General features: G+C 44.7%; 2 protein-coding genes across 2 annotated transcripts in view; both read left to right on the top strand.

The window, feature by feature from the left end:
• Positions 1-663: 663 nt before the first annotated feature.
• Positions 664-4,254, top strand: LOC105570219 (E3 ubiquitin-protein ligase RNF146). Its single transcript, XM_012027263.1, has 4 exons — positions 664-924; positions 1,353-1,604; positions 2,471-2,758; positions 3,013-4,254. Exons 1-4 carry the CDS (start codon positions 831-833, stop codon positions 3,258-3,260), a joined length of 882 nt encoding a protein of 293 aa, XP_011882653.1. The 5' UTR covers positions 664-830; the 3' UTR covers positions 3,261-4,254.
• Positions 4,255-4,909: 655 nt separating this feature from the next.
• The window catches only part of LOC105570351 (maternal protein tudor), a 14,290-nt gene continuing 3,296 nt past the window's right edge, over positions 4,910-15,903 (top strand). The window contains exons 1-11 of the mRNA XM_012027480.1: positions 4,910-5,277; positions 6,087-6,800; positions 6,897-7,979; positions 8,057-8,467; positions 9,199-9,734; positions 9,823-9,890; positions 9,997-10,887; positions 11,048-11,471; positions 11,665-11,852; positions 12,898-13,052; positions 13,124-15,902. Coding sequence (XP_011882870.1) covers positions 6,166-6,800; positions 6,897-7,979; positions 8,057-8,467; positions 9,199-9,734; positions 9,823-9,890; positions 9,997-10,887; positions 11,048-11,471; positions 11,665-11,852; positions 12,898-13,052; positions 13,124-15,902 — 7,170 coding nt within the window. The 5' untranslated portion in view covers positions 4,910-5,277; positions 6,087-6,165. The remainder of the gene's footprint in view (positions 5,278-6,086; positions 6,801-6,896; positions 7,980-8,056; positions 8,468-9,198; positions 9,735-9,822; positions 9,891-9,996; positions 10,888-11,047; positions 11,472-11,664; positions 11,853-12,897; positions 13,053-13,123; position 15,903) is intronic.

Genomic DNA, 15,903 nt, shown 5'->3' with positions numbered 1-15,903 from the left:
TGAACGACTCCCAAGGAACTTCCCACCCGAGAGCCAATTAATAACTAATTAACAAACGGATCTCCCTAATTAAGCCAATTAACAAACGTACCTCGCTCGCCGACGTTACGGTCGCCTCTCCCGCCATTTTCCCGCTTCGGAGCGTCTCTCCCCTCCCCGGCTCTCCGCCGACTCCGGACAAGAAAGCGGTACTTAAATATTCTGCAAATATTTAGAGAATTATAGAGCAAATAATAGAGAACGGCGGGCGCGCGCGGCCGCGAATCGCGCCGCCTCGGTCAGGCGACGAACAGAGACAGCGAGATAAGCGGGAATGAATTACCTCTCCTTCGCCGGGACTCGCCGCCGCGATCTCGCCAACGTATGTACGAGGGACGTCGAGCGGCGCGAACGAGCGGCGAAAAGCGCTCGCGCGTCGCTCCCGACGCCTCGGAAGCTCGCGCGGACGCGCTTTTCCACGCTCGTTCGCCCCGCTCGACGTCCTCTCGCGGCCGGTGAGCATTTTTTGCCGCGCGAAGAAACCGCGATCCTCGCCGCGCGCGAGCGTAAACTGCGTCTCGCTCGCGTCGCCGGCCGATTACGCGACTTTCGATACTCGTCGCGCGCGAGAATCGCAATCTCGAAGTCGGGTGGACGCGCCGACAACTTCGGGGCGGACCGCGCGAGGTTGAGAGCCCCGGGACACGTCATAAACAAGCAACATGGCCGACCGTCGCGAGTATTGACGAGACGCGTGCTGCTGTTTACAAACTGTCGACGGCCAAGGGCCGCGTCGATGAGACTCTGACCTCGCCTGATCAGTCAGTAGCCACGCGTGAATCCGTCCTGCCATGGCGCAAGCGAAGCTCGACGTGCCCGAGAAGTCCGGCGGCGGCGGCGGCGGCGGCATTAAGGAGAAGGACAAGGACTCTGAGGAGAAGGAAGGTACGTGTTTGTCATCGGTCGCTATGCTCCTGCGAGTCGCTCTGCCGTAACTCGGGATACATTACGTAATGTATCGATGGTGCATTCTGTAGACAAGAGAATGACGCGACTACCCGTTACATGATGTTAAAATGTAAATATATAACAGTATCGCGTTTACATGTGTAAATAGGGATACTCGTGGTACGCGGATCAGGAGGAGTGGCTGAGAAAGGTATCACGTGAGCACTGCGTGAATTTTAATTTGTTTAAAGTTGATCTCTCTTGCGGCAGTTCTTATTACTCGAGCGTACCGAGCCCTAACGGTAGCCGCTTCGTGTCCTTCTCGAGATATTAGTCCAATAAGAAATTCTGACGAGTCGTCCTCGACTCTTCCGAGTTTTGTATACTTGTACGCATTAATTTGTAGCCCCGTGTCGCCTCGTTAGGTTCCACCGTCGTCCCGGAGTGCGCGGTGTGCCTGCAGCCCTGCATTCATCCGGCGCGACTACCCTGCAGCCACATATACTGCTATCTCTGCGTGAAGGGTGTCGCCAATCAGAGCAAACGGTGCCCGATGTGCCGCCAAGAGATCCCGCCGGACTTCCTCGAGCGGCCCCAGCTGGTGGAGGTGGAGGAGCCGCAGAAGGAGTCGGAGCATCCCGAGGAGGAGTACCAGTGGTTTTACGAGGGTCGAAATGGTAAACTATCGATTCGATTGACAATTGTGATTTTGGCCGGCACTTAATTCCTGCAATTGTTGCCAATATCGTTGCAAATATCTCGTCCAGCGCGTCGCATCTGCACGAGCTGTTCCCTAGCTTGCGAATTGTTTTAAAGCGTTTACACGTGGCGGCACAGAATTTGATATCCTACCCCTTCTTAGGTTGGTGGAAATATGATCCAAGGACAAGCAATGATCTGGAGACTATTTACAAACTCGGGGAAGCGCAATGCGAACTTTTGATCTGTGGCATGCTTTACGTAATTGACTTTGAAAACAAGTGTCAATATAGAAAGTACAACCCACGTTACAAACGTAATATCAAACGTGACCTAAAAGATTCCCCGTGCAAAGGCGTCTCGGGTGTACGATAACACTTGCTGGGTGTTTGTCCTGTTTAAGATTGAAGAGGCCAATTCCAAGCCTGTGTTTAGCAGCCTACTGAACTGCGTTTATACAAAGCATTATACAAAGATTATACACGCATTATAACTTGCACTGCATTAGCAAAAAAAAAATATAGGTTACAAAGTAGAATGTGTGCGCAAGTTATGTATATATGCTAATTTATTAAGTATGTTATGCGAAAGGATTGATCATTTCAACATTTAAAAGCGAAGACTTAATTATCATAAATAATGTATACCTAGGATGTTTGACAGGGAAGAAATATACGTATTTCTTTTTCTCAATAAAACTGTATTCTACTAAAAGTACCTTTCTTTTTCTATTTTCCCCAACTGCAGCTTTTGGCAACGTGTCCCACAAAATTTGCAAACGACTTACCTGCACGTTATCTGTTACTTCCGTGGAACAAATGGCTTTTAAGTAAACCTCTTGCAGGTTGGTGGCAGTACGATCAGCGTACAAGTATCGAATTAGAAACGGCGTATAAGCAGGGCAAAAGGACTTGCGAGTTGCTGATCGCCGGATTCCTTTACATCGCCGATTTCGGCTCGATGCTTCAGTTGCGTAGAAATGATCCCTCCAGGCGAAGGAGGATCAAAAGAGACCTATATAACGTTCCCAGAAAAGGAGTTGCCGGTTTACGGCTCAACGTGCAGGACGAAGAGATCGTGAGGGAGATCAGGGGCGCCGAGCGGCCGGCTAGCCCTGCGAGCGATAGCATGGGTAAGAAACGTAGCGAGTAGATTAACGAAATTACATAAGGCTCTGATGCGTTAGTTCACAAATTCGAAAGAATGAGAGAGCTGAAAAGTCGTCTCACAGGGTGTTAATGTCTACGTTAATTAATAATTTCTCACTGAGAAACACTGAAACTCTGTCGCCAACTCTCTTAGCTCTCTTATTCCTCAGATTAATAAAGTTGTTCGCCACAGGAATATCTTTGGTCAGACGTGAAGAGTGTTATCGCGTAATTACAGGTACAGGAGACGGCACAAATACCCCCATACCGCCTAGCAATACGCCGCAGACACCCGCAGGTGGGACAGCGAGCGGCGACGCTACGCCACTAAACGATAGAATAGATCAGAGGTCGGATTCCTTGCATCAGGTCCTCGAACAGATGCGTTCTCTAGTCTTAAGAGAGCACCTGTCCTTAAACAGCGATAACGAGTTCGAAGAGGATACGGATGACGCGTCGATTTCGGATCATCCCGCTCTTTCGTAGCTACAGATATCGAATCCGTATTCAACAGTGATCGCGGTAATCTTATTTCGGAATCTCCCGTTCTTTTCCAGACTCTTCGTGTTGTTATTCAGCTCAATAAGATAGTATTCTATACAAATACACGTCGCGTTTGCTAGAAGTGTCATCGGTGTGTAAACTTTAGCGATCTAGCAAACTACAATACATTGCTCAACTACGACATACGGAAATTGATATACGATTAAGTATCCTGAGTTAAGTAGCTACCTTTATTCAGTAAGTACTTTTCTCCTAATTTAAAAAACTGTTTAATGTCTTGTAATCGAAAGCATTGTCGACTTAGTGGTCGTTGAAGCGAGGGTGTGCGAAAGGCAGATTTATTAATTTACAAAATAACTACTTGTTGATGAATAATGTACTTAAAAGTCTAACTTTGAGAATTACTGTGTCGTATAGCAGTAATATAAAGCTGCTGTGACGACAATTAGTCGTATAAATTAAGATAAATATACTATATAGCTATTCTAAAATATATTAAAGTTTCTAATAAAAATGTGTTCATGCCTTAGAAAGGCGCGTAAAAAGAGAAATATATAACGAAAAAAAGATAACATTAATTTATTAAGAAAACCGAGTGCAATACTCGCTAATCGATAATCGCGAGTTTTCAAGAAAATCTGTAATCTCTTCGATGTTTAGAAATATCGAATTATCTTCTTCTCTTGTATTGCACATAGAAATAAAAGATGCATTTTCCTCATCGATGTTGTGGCTTATTCCTCGAGTAAAACAAACTTAAAGAAAAAAAATCTCTAAGAATATTCTAATACATATGTGTATGTGTGTATAAATGGATTAGTATGTGTAAGGATACTTAAAAGTAATTCGTGCGCAATGAATATCAACGAATTACGACAATTGCAGAATGTTACGATATTGTTAATTATAATTGAAACGTCACAATGGTGAAGGAAAAGTCGAATCCACCGTTCGAAATAAAGTCTGCTTTTTATTATCTTGCTTTTCTAGAATTTTACCCACGAAGGCTCTGTTATCCTCCCTTAAATATATGAATATTTATCGAAGACGCAGCCCTTGCGAAAAAGCACCGAAATAATTATTAGAAAATTACTATACATCAGTAATTTCTGATAGTTCAATTACTGATATACAGTAATTTTCTAGTAATTATTTCGTTACTTTTTCGCAAGGGCTGCGTCTTCGATAAATATTCATATATTTATTATACAGGGTGTCCCGTTTTAACATATTCAGCTTATGATATCTCGATAACTGTTTGTCTGTTGAACTTTTTGACTTGATTTAGTCTCAGGAATATGCAATAGTGTTCCAATTATTGAAAATTTTTGTGTACGTTACAATACACAAATACACAATAATTGGAACACTACATCTAAAAAGGTCCTGTACTACCTTAGTTTGGAAACAACCCTTTTGGTGCACGTAAACAGTCGCCAAAAATCGCCTGTTAATGTCATCTTAAAAAATAACCTTTTTAAAAAAAAACAGGTAAAAAAAAGACGCCAGGTATAAGCGCCATCCAATCAAGAATTATATAATTGAATTACCTGGCTACATTTTATTAGAAAACAAAACAGTTTTATCTTCTCTACAAAGGTAGTGGCATTGAATTGCGCCAACATAAAATGGACATTTACACAAACTAGACAATTATTTGAAAACGTTAGATCCAAACGATCGAGCATACGATCTTACCGAGGGAAATGAAGGAGACGATAGCATTAATAAGACAAACTTTCAATACTTATCGCCTGTCAGCGCGTATTCGACATCGATTCGCGCGAAACCGTTTGAATTTAGCGCCGTTTCGGGACGCGAAGAAATGTCCATTCATAGGGCGTTAAACAAAGGATAAGCGCCAAAAGTAGTATGTTTTTCGAAGCGCGGCTCGAGAGAGCACGGACAGGCAGGGGTTGCGGGTCTCTTGCATCATTGGAAGTGGAAATAGGTTGAGTAGGAGAGGCGCGTGAAAGGAGGATAACACCGAGCATCTCAGGTAACCGTGCGGGACACTCGAGCCTCGCGACGTCCCGTTTTTGCACGCCGATTTTTTCCCCTCCCCCCCCCTCGTCAGAAAAGTCGCGCGTTCGTGTCGGCGTGCGTTGTACACAACGTATTTTTCTCTCCGCGCGACGAAGGGTCGACGGCAAGGGCACGGTTGGTTGTTTCGGCGATCGCGCGACGAGAGAGAGCGAGAGAGAAGGACTGAGCAAGACGGTAGGCGCTCGAGAGTTATTCGCTACAATTCGGGCGGCGACGTTGGAATGCGTGCCGTTGTGACGAGCGCGAGATTGCATCGAGCCGCCGGGGCGATTCAGGGTTTACCGGGACGCCCGGCCACCGCGCCGTCTCCAGACCGCGTAGTCCGTACGGCACGGTAATCCCCGTCTCGCCGTCGTCCGCCGCGCCAGCGGCCGCCCGGGGACGGGATTAGGCCGATGGCAGACAACGATCCGTAAGGCCCGGTCTACAATGGGTTGTTAGTCGAAAGTCAGAACTATATGTCGATCCTTTTTCTTCCACCCAGAAAGGAAAAGGATCAACATATAGTTCCGACTTCTGACTAACGACTAACAACTCATTGTAGACCAGGCCTAAACGCTTAAGACTGTCTTGGATCGTAGACGTGAGGCAAGGCAGGGAGAAATGTAAGTCGTGAAAGGCTATTGTATACGACTCACGTTTCTCTCTGCCTTGCCTCGCGTCTACGATCTAAGACAGTCTTAAGCGTTTACGGGTCGTTCTCTGCCATCGGCCTTACGGTGCTTGGCGGACTGATGGCGATTCGTGTGTTTGTGTTCGCAGGAGCGGGAGGCGAGAGGCGCCGACGACGGAGCCGCGCGACCAAGAGTCCGTTGGACCTAAAGGGAAGGAAAGAGAGGAAATGTTGGCAGAGCGAGCGAGCAACATGAGCCAGCAGCAGCAGCAGCCGGCCTCAGAGTTCGTTATTTTCGTCACCCACGTGGAACCCGACGACGTGTGCCTGAAGATATGGGGCCAGATGGACAAGCAGGCCGCCACCGCCGTAGAGCACTACATATACCCGCTGATAGAGCAGTTCAACCAGGGATACGGCTGCCCCACCAAGGCCAGCGGGCAGATCGTCGGCGCGCTGTGCTGCGCCAGGTTTCAGACCGACGGCTACTACCGCGCGAAGATACTCAGCGTGCGTCCCGACGGCATGATCGTCGTGCAGTTCATCGACTACGGCAACGTGGAGGTCCTGCCGCCGAACGAGATTCATCTGTTGGACAGCGTACGCGGCTCGGATCCTCTCCGGGCCTACCCGGCGATGGCGGTTGACTTTACGTTGCTCAACGTGCTGCCGGTGAACGGCGTTTGGGAGAACCGCACCATCGAGGGGATCAGGAAGATACTCTGCTACAACGAGTACAGGGTGCTGGCGCAGATGGTGAACAACCGTTGCCTGATCAAGCTCTGGTTCAACAACGAGGACTTCAGCGAGCTGCTGGTGAAGGAACGTATGGCCATACCGGCCACTGTGCAGGACATGTTCAGGTACGCGTTTCGTTATTTCTCAGCGAGATCTGAATTTTTCGTAGAAACGACCTCCCTTTTGTACCGCGTCACTTAAATGGCCTTTTCATCGTTTAGACCGAAGCACACGATTCAGCATCGAGTGCTGCAACAGATACCGTATCAGCAGTCGAACAAGGGCAATATGAACAACTTTGCGGCGATGCCGATGCTGCAGAGCCTAAATGGCAATCACAATGTCAATATGCAGGGGTTATACCACAAGACTTACTTGCCTGGTGCGAATCAACACAAACACGCTGCTCAGCCGATGCCGCAGCCGCCGCCGCAGCATCTGCCGCCGCCGCAGCATCCGCCGCCACCGCAGCATCCGCCGCCCGTCCAAGAGGCGCTCGTGTTCAAGTCGCGAGTACTGGACGTGGGCTCGAATCACGAGGTACTTATATCGCACGTCGAGGACGGTCCGCAAAAGTTTTCCGTACAGGTCGAGAGCACGAGGCCTGTCCTGACTCGGCTTATGAACGAGATAAACAGCCATTCGAAGCAGCCGCTGCAGGAACCGCCGTTGCCAGGATCGGTTTGCCTGGGGCGCTACAAGGACGCTGCGGGAGACAAGGTGCTGTGCCGGGCGGTCGTAATGTCTGTGATGGAAAACAAATGTAAACTGTATTATGTTGATTTCGGCCATACGGAAGTCTTGCCGTATACGGACATTTTCCAATTGCCGCCCGAGTACATTAATCCCAAGGTGCTCTCCATTCGGTTCACGTTAAGCGGCTTGAAGGAGCTCACCATCTCGCAGGAGATGAAGGAGTATTTTAAGGATCTGGTGAACAGAAGACTGCTCGTCCTACACGTCCGTCCGCCGGAGGGGCCGCCGTTAATTCAATACGGCGACCTGTACGACAACGGTGTTAACGTGAAGGACGTGCTGAAAAAAGCGTTACCAGCACCACCCATAGTGATACCGATAACATATTCCTACCCGCAATTGCAACGACTGACGAAAGACTTCCAGGAGGTCGTGCACGTTTCTTACGTGGAGTCGTGTAAAAAGTTCTTCGTGCAACTCGACAGCGGGATGAAGTCCCTCGAGTCGATAATGGCGGGCTTGGCGCAGTACGCCAAGACCGCGTCCACGTTAAATATAGCGCAACTGAAAGCGGGACTACCCTGCGCCGCCCTATACGACTCGCAATGGTAGGCTTTGGAACTGCGCATTGTTCTCTGCTATCTGAGCTGGTAATCATCTTTGCAAGTCCCCTTTCTTTTTCCAGGTATCGTGCGCAAATCCTTGGCATTGTTGGGGACAAGGTTAAAGTGGTGTACGTTGATTACGGAAACGAGGAGGTGTTGCCTGTAATCTCGCTTCGCACCATTCACGATGATCTAGTAATCAAGTTGCCTGCGCAAGCTGTGATGTGTGCATTGAATGGCTACGAGGTGCTCTCGTTGGATCAAGACGTCTCCAATCATTTTGAAAGATTGACGCTCGAGAAACGTTTTTACATGAAAGTAGTTGCCGCACAACCCAATGGCCTATTAGTAGATTTATTCGAATTTGACACTATGAGGAGCGTTCATCCTCAATTGTTGAACAATTTGTTCTGCGATAAAACCGAAAATTCGACGACGAGCTCGCGAAACGAAGAAGTTCAGCAGTCTGTAAAGACAAATGAATTCCAAAGGTAATAAATAGATAATAGTCCTAGATTTCAACCTGGTTATTGCATATAAAGTTTAGGCAAATGTTTCTTAATTGAATTAGTGTGATATTTATCGTCACTTAACGTATAACGGCATCGTGTCATTTGTTGCATCGCGAATCTCGTTTGACAATCTGAGAACATGTGCTAATAACATATAGTATATTCATCGTCATAACCGGCTCTACAGCCCCAAGTGGCCCCTGGCCTTCACAACAAACTGCTTCCGAGGCTCGTGTGTATTCACAACAGTGAATTTTTACGGTGAGAGGCTGTTAGCCTTTCGCCAACCCCCTTTTCGGAGAACAGGGATATGTGTGGCAGAATATTCTCAGTAGTTGCTACTTCTTTCCGAAGAGAGAGAGAGAGGTAGCGTCCGTAGGTGGATTCGAACTCGGATCTTCTCGTTTATTTGTTTACTAAGCAGCGCACATTTCTCTGCCACACGCTCGCCACAACATATATTGTTATATAAAGTGTCTGTAAAATCTTCGCACATGAGAAATATTAAAACTTTATGATATATTCTATTCAATATGATTTCAATTTTATATATTGCATTAAATTTTATTCTAATTTTTAACGATTCAAATCTCACTATAAATTTTATAAATAAATACTTGACATAATTTTTCCTAATGTCGCATTTTCTTTATTACATTGTATTTATATTAAATTATTTCAATACAGCAATATTTCTCCTTTCTGTACAGTGAAGACAAGTATGTCAAAAAAAGTGTGGATTCTTGGAATCGTAACCAGAACGCCAAGCCTTTCCAAAACAACAAATCAAGTACTTGGTCTCAAGAGAAACAGTATGATAATAGACGTGAGAGAACTGGCGCTTATGCTTATCGTGACGGTTCACAGAACGATCGGTTTATCAAAGACAAAGCAGCGAACAATAGATTTGATAGAGAAAAATCGTATAACAAATACGACGAAGGTGAAAATGTATTTAACAGAAGTAATAGGGGAACCCCTCGCGACGGTGGAAATAGATTTAGTGGCAATGATGGTAGATACAACCGTAACAATTCGTCTGATAAAGCAAATAGTGACAAAGATTCTGATACCTCGTCGAGAGGCGATAGACGAGAGAAAGGTGGTTTCAGACGTAATGGTTTTAACGATAGCCGAGGGGGAAACCGCGACGGCGGAGGATCGGGCAGACTGCAGACTACGAATTGGGGTGACAAAAAGCCAGCTACGGCTTATAAGACTAATTATAGAAGCGAGAAATTTAATGGTACTTGGAATTTATAAAATGTATTGGTGTATAATATATATATATGTATATAAACGTGACTTAAAAATATATTTTTTATTGAATATAGATAACTACAATATCGGCAATAAATTCAGAAGCAGAGAAGATAATACAGATGAAGTGTCATACAATCTGGTAGGAAAAGATCTATTGTACTTAATACTGTAAAATATAAATTGTATATTTATACGTTTGATTCCAATATTTTATAAAACATTACATATATTTATAAAATTTCCAGCCGGTTGATTCTGAATCATGGGGTACGGACGACGCTGACAAAGGGAAACCTCAACATTTATTAATGAGAATTGACATCGCTCTCAGTTCCGTAAAGAATTGCGAGGTGGTATTTATTAACAGTCCGTTGGACTTCTTTGTTCAGCTGAGTCCCGATTGTTTGGAATTGGATTCTATTATGGAAAGTATTGCCGCAACTTACGAGAACGGTGGAGAAACGATGCAAGCTTCCGAGATACGAAGCGGTACATATTGTATCGCTCAATATTCGGAGGACCTCAAATGGTACAGAGCGATGATCAAATCCGTAGAAGAGAACAGCGCGACTGTGGAATTTGTCGACTATGGGAACACAGAGTCGGTCGACTCGATGAAAATTAAAGTTATTTCAGAAGAATTTCTGAAACTTCCGATGCAAGCGGTACATTGCAAACTACTTGGATTGACAACGTGCGATGAGGAGGCACAATCTGCGATTTTCGTAGAGAAAGCCGAAGGGAAACCACTACAAGTCGAGTTTGTCTCTGAAGAAAACGGAATATACGAAGTACTATTGCGTGAAGTTGTCGATGATGTGCCGAACACTAATTATATAAATGAGGAGTTTTGCACAATCGCCGATATAACAAGAGCGAAGGAAGCTGCATCGAGTAAAAAATCATTTGTAAACCCGACAGAAACTAGTGGAGCTACAGATTATGCTCCTTCTGATTCAAAATGGCAAACAGCTTTATACGAGCCTGAATCTAAACAGGATGTACTTGTAACATGGTTTATAAATCCTAACAAGTTATATTGCCAACTGTTGTCTAAAGAAGCAGAATTTAAAGCAATGATGAGCGAAATTCAAAAAACATATGCCAATAGAACACCTGTGACATATAAATTAGAGGTAATTATTGCTCTTATATACTTATTTTGTATATATTTGTACATTTCTTTTATTCTGTCTAGATTTACTATATTCGAAGAAACTATTTGTAATACATAAACGTAAAAACTATAATTGAACTATGTAATTGAATTAATAAGAAAACGTAACTTTTTTTTAGATTGGCTCAGCAGTCGTAGCTATATTTTCTGAAGATCGAGCTCTTTATCGAGCGGAAGTTACGAGTATTGATACGCTAAAGAATACATACGTAGTTCAGTACATTGATTTTGGAAATTGCGCGATGGTAGATATACGTAATATTTATCCCGTCGAGAGGAAATTCATGCAGCTGCCGAGATTGGCAGTGCAGTGTACATTGATGGATGTCGTACCTAATAATAAAAACTTGAGTTGGTCCGAAGTAGATAATAACGCGCTCGATAATTGCTTCAATGCTGATAAGTACGAATGCACATTCCATAGTTTTAATGGCGATCAGTATACAATTTCGTTGAATCACGATGGACAAGATGTTGGTAATATGTTGGTGCAACAAAACCTTGCAGTCTTCGCTACGAAAACTTCGGTTGAAACAATTACAGGTAAGAATTATTTCAATTTTTATTTTATTTTATTCTGAGCTTCTCTCTCTAACCAAAGTTTATATCTTCTTCCATAACTAGAATTTTGTATTCTATGCAATAATAATTATGTATTTTATATATTAAATGCGAACTTTAAATGCTAACATTATATTCTATATGACTGTTCAATATATTTTTTATATTTTAGCAGAAACATATGATTCAGAAGTAAAAGAGCTCAATGATGTGGAAAGAGTGGACATAAGTCTCCTAAGTGGCCAAACTCTCAAAATGAGAATTTCTAGTGTAGAAAGTACCACCCAGTTTTATGTCCAGCTTCCATCTGCCTCAAAATGTGATAGCATTGTCGATCAATACATGGCTGATAAAGATACAAAGGTATTATTTAATACAAGTGCATTTCAGCCGCGAATCATATTCTGTTATCTATATTGCTCATAAACTTTATGGAAAATTAGAAAAATAACTTTCCATTTTGTAATAAACATGAACTAACGGCTTGTCGTAATGACGAACTCTGATATTCAATAATTACCACAATATGTATTTATAAATTTCTTTCTAAAATTTCCCAAGATCAAACAAATTCTAAGATTTGAAAGTTGAACGAATTACAAAATACTCGTATTATTTCTTGAATCTTATGATTCTTAAGTATATTATGGTGATGGAAAAGGAAATTTTATTCGTGTATTAAGAATTTTAATATCTCGTTAACATAAATGACTAACATCATGAATCCATTTAATTGTATAACAAAATTTATCCAGTCAGTCATGAATGAATCGAGTCGTACATTCTGGAACTTTAATATTTAATTTTAATCCCATAAAATAAAATGCCGGAAGTATCATTGCACGATGTATGGTATTAACAGCTAAATAATTAAAAATCGATTGTAACACAGTATCCTTATGAATGTTTCATCATAATGTTCGGATTTCCCGAAAGTAACAATAACTTAACATTAAAGATAGCTTATACCTTCTCATTCGACCTAACGATCGATCGCATGAACTCAAGCGAATCTTATTCTATTGATAAGAAGAAGTTACGATAACATTAGGTGATGCCGCGATTATCGACCCGCGAGTTGTGTCTCGGCGCGGGTTGTTTAGTCAATACAAATGGAACATGGAAGCGAGCTGTAGTGATTAACTGTACACGGTCCGTCGAGTTTGACGTAAAGTTCATTGATACCGGGACGTACAATGAAATCCTGGATGATGTGAGTTCACATAGACAGATATTTACAAAAACTTGGGCAATCTTATTGTTCCTACGATGCGAGTTAATGCCATACATCGTGTCGCAATATATCATGTATTGAAACTGGTTAAAATAGACTAGGAATACATAAATTTGTTAGTAAGTCTTGATATTTATTGGTTTCCACGATTAATATAAAAATATAATGATCCAGGCTTTGGCTCTACCTGGAGAGCTCGCGGTCATGCAGAACCAAGCGTTAGAATGCTCCCTACAAAACGTTCCGGCGTCGCCCGACGCAGATAAACAATTGAAGGAGCTTGAAAACAAAGAAGTGTTGGTCTACGTGGAAGAAGTCAATAACAGCAGGTTTGTATTTTACGCTGCAAATATACAAACAAGTTTCTATTTGATGTTGCTGACATTCTTTGTTTCTATAGACTTATGGTAAAGCTGTACGATCTACTCGGCAATGGGATAATGAATGCCGAAGAGAAGATATCGCCCGTATGTCCGATGCCTGTTCTGAATTCAACCCACAAGGTCTCTGTGTCGCACATAGATCACTCTACCAGTATCTGGTTGCAACGGTATTCGGACATGGAACTCGAGACAAAACTGTCGGAAGATCTTCAACAGTATTACGCTAGTTCTGGACAAAGTGTCGAACCGCAGGTGCACCTGTTGTGCGCGACGAAATATTTGGACGACGGCCAATGGTACAGAGGAAGAGTCGTTAGCCTCACCGAAACAACGGCCTACATAAATTACATTGACTACGGCAATAGCGAGGAAGTCCCTCTGGACTCGATCATGGTTTTGGAACCGCAATTTTACGAACCCCACCAATTAGCCGTAAACGTATCGTTATCCGTGCTTCTCACCGGCACCGAGGCTGAGCAGAAAGACTTGCTGCAAACTCACTTGACAGATAAAGATTTCACGGCTATATTTTACAACGTGCACAAGAAGTGGGTCGTTGATCTGATGGAAAATGAACAAAAGCTCAGCGATAGATTCCGCTCATTGAATCTCGTGGAGATTGAGCAAACTGTATGTGAACCAGCGTCTCAGATACAAGAAACTGCAACGCCTGGCAGGTTCGACGTGTGCGTATCCCACGTGGATTCTCCAAGTCAGTTCTGGATACAGCGCGTGGACCAAGTTACGTCTCTCAATGAAAAACAAGAACAGCTTCAGCTAGAAGTTGCCGAGTTTGTGGCGATAGACGGTATACCGGAAGAAGGCACTTTATGCGTTACCGTTTACTCGATTGACGATCTTTGGTACCGCGCAGAGGTATTGGATGCGGACGAGGACATCACGACCGTCCGATTCATAGACTACGGCAATACCGACATCATTGACAACAAAGCGGGCAACATTCGACAGATGCCAGACGCCTGGCAGAACCTAGAGACATTTGCGTTCAAGTGCCGCCTCGACGTTATTCCCGTGGACACGGAGGATTGGAGCGAGTCGACTTGCGAGAGATTCAAGAACCTGGCGATGTCAACGGAGAGCCTTCAGGCTCAGATAGTGGCGGACACCGTGCCTAAACGCGTGGAGCTGTTCATAAACGACAAGAGCGTCAGCGAGACGTTGGTCGAGGAGAAGCATGCTATTATAATTAATACCGAGCAGGAACCCGTGGACGAGATAGTCGATCTCGAACTGGACCCGCATTCCGCCTTCGTGTGCCACGTCAACTCGCCGAGCGAGTTCTGGGTTCAGGAGGAGAAGTCCGTTGCCGATCTGGAGGTGATAGCGGACAGATTTATGGTCGCCGACATGTTCCCGAGGATCGACAACATGAAGGAAGGTTTGCTGTGCGTCGCCAAATATCCCGAGGACGAACAGTGGTACAGAGCGCGCGTGGTCTCCCACGACAAGGACGGCACGCGAGTGATATACATCGACTACGGAAACTCCGCGGTATCCACCGAGATTCGTGCCATTCCGGAAGACCTGGCGAGCACGCCGCCTCTGTCGCGTAAATGCTGCCTGGAGCTGCCGGCGCAGGTCGAGAAGTGGTCGGAGCAGGCGCGCGAGGAGTTCGTCCGGCTGGCCGCGGACGGCGCGACAATTTTCCTCCTGGACGTTCTGAAGGAGCAGGAGACGTCGTTGGTGAAACTCGCGTTGGACGGGCAGAACGTCGCTGACATTCTCGGCGCCATGTGCGAGCGAATCTCGCCGGTTATCGAGGAGAGATTGCCGCCGCTCGGCGAGGAGAACTCGCCGAACGTGGTGGTCAGTCACATTAACAGCCCGAGCGAGTTCTGGATTCAAACCGAGAGCAGTATAAGCGAGCTGGAGGTGATGTCGGATCGCCTGCGAGACGCGGAGAGCTTCCTCACGTTAAGCAGCCTCGACGCGGGCACGGTCTGCGCCGCTCGTTATCCCGAGGACGGCTGTTGGTACAGGGCGAGGATAGTCGCGCGTTGCGACGAGGGCATGGAGGTCTTGTACATGGATTACGGCAATTCCGCGGTTACGGAGGAACTGAGAGTGCTGCCGGAGGACATCGTGAATATTCCTACGCTGTCGAAGCGATGCGCGCTGGAGAAACCGAACCACGCCGTTACATGGAGCGAACAAACTTGCGACAGGTTCAAGGAACTCGCCGCCGAAGGAGCCACGATGTTCCAGTTCGAGATCGTCGACGAAAACGACCCGATGCACGTCCGACTGAGTCTAAACGGGACGAATGTTATTGAACTTTTATCAGAATGCGAAAACATTCCAAAAGAAGTAACCGAGATTAAAGACACTGCTTTCGATATGGAAAAACAAGAAACAGTTATTGAACTTTTATCAGAATGCGAAAACATTCCAAAAGAACAAGTAACCGAGATTAAAGACAATGCTTCCGATATGGAAAAACAAGAAGCGGTGCTTCACGAGAATCAAATAAATGGCGAAGAGACTTTAAAGTTAAGTAAAGAAGCTGAGCAAGAATCAGAATTTAATCAAACGGATAATCTGGTTTGCGTTAATCAAATGGAGACGCTGGACATTAATGAAGTAGCATTGAACACGGAAAGCAATGGAATTGAAGATTCTGGTATAAATGAGAAATGTGAATATGAAGACCAAGAATTCGCAAACACCGAAATCAAATCATTGCCCTGTACCAATAGCGACACTTCTAAAATTGTGGCTGAAATTCGAGCCGAATGTATCTCAAGTTTGATGGACGGTATCAGCACGTCCGAAATAG

The sequence above is a fragment of the Vollenhovia emeryi genome, unplaced genomic scaffold (genome assembly GCF_000949405.1).
Source record: "Vollenhovia emeryi isolate VEMERY1.0 unplaced genomic scaffold, V.emery_V1.0 DF939121.1, whole genome shotgun sequence".
NCBI lineage: Eukaryota > Metazoa > Arthropoda > Insecta > Hymenoptera > Formicidae > Vollenhovia > Vollenhovia emeryi.
The sequence above is the reverse complement of the archived record's forward strand: the minus strand, read 5'-3'. Positions and strand labels throughout refer to the sequence as shown.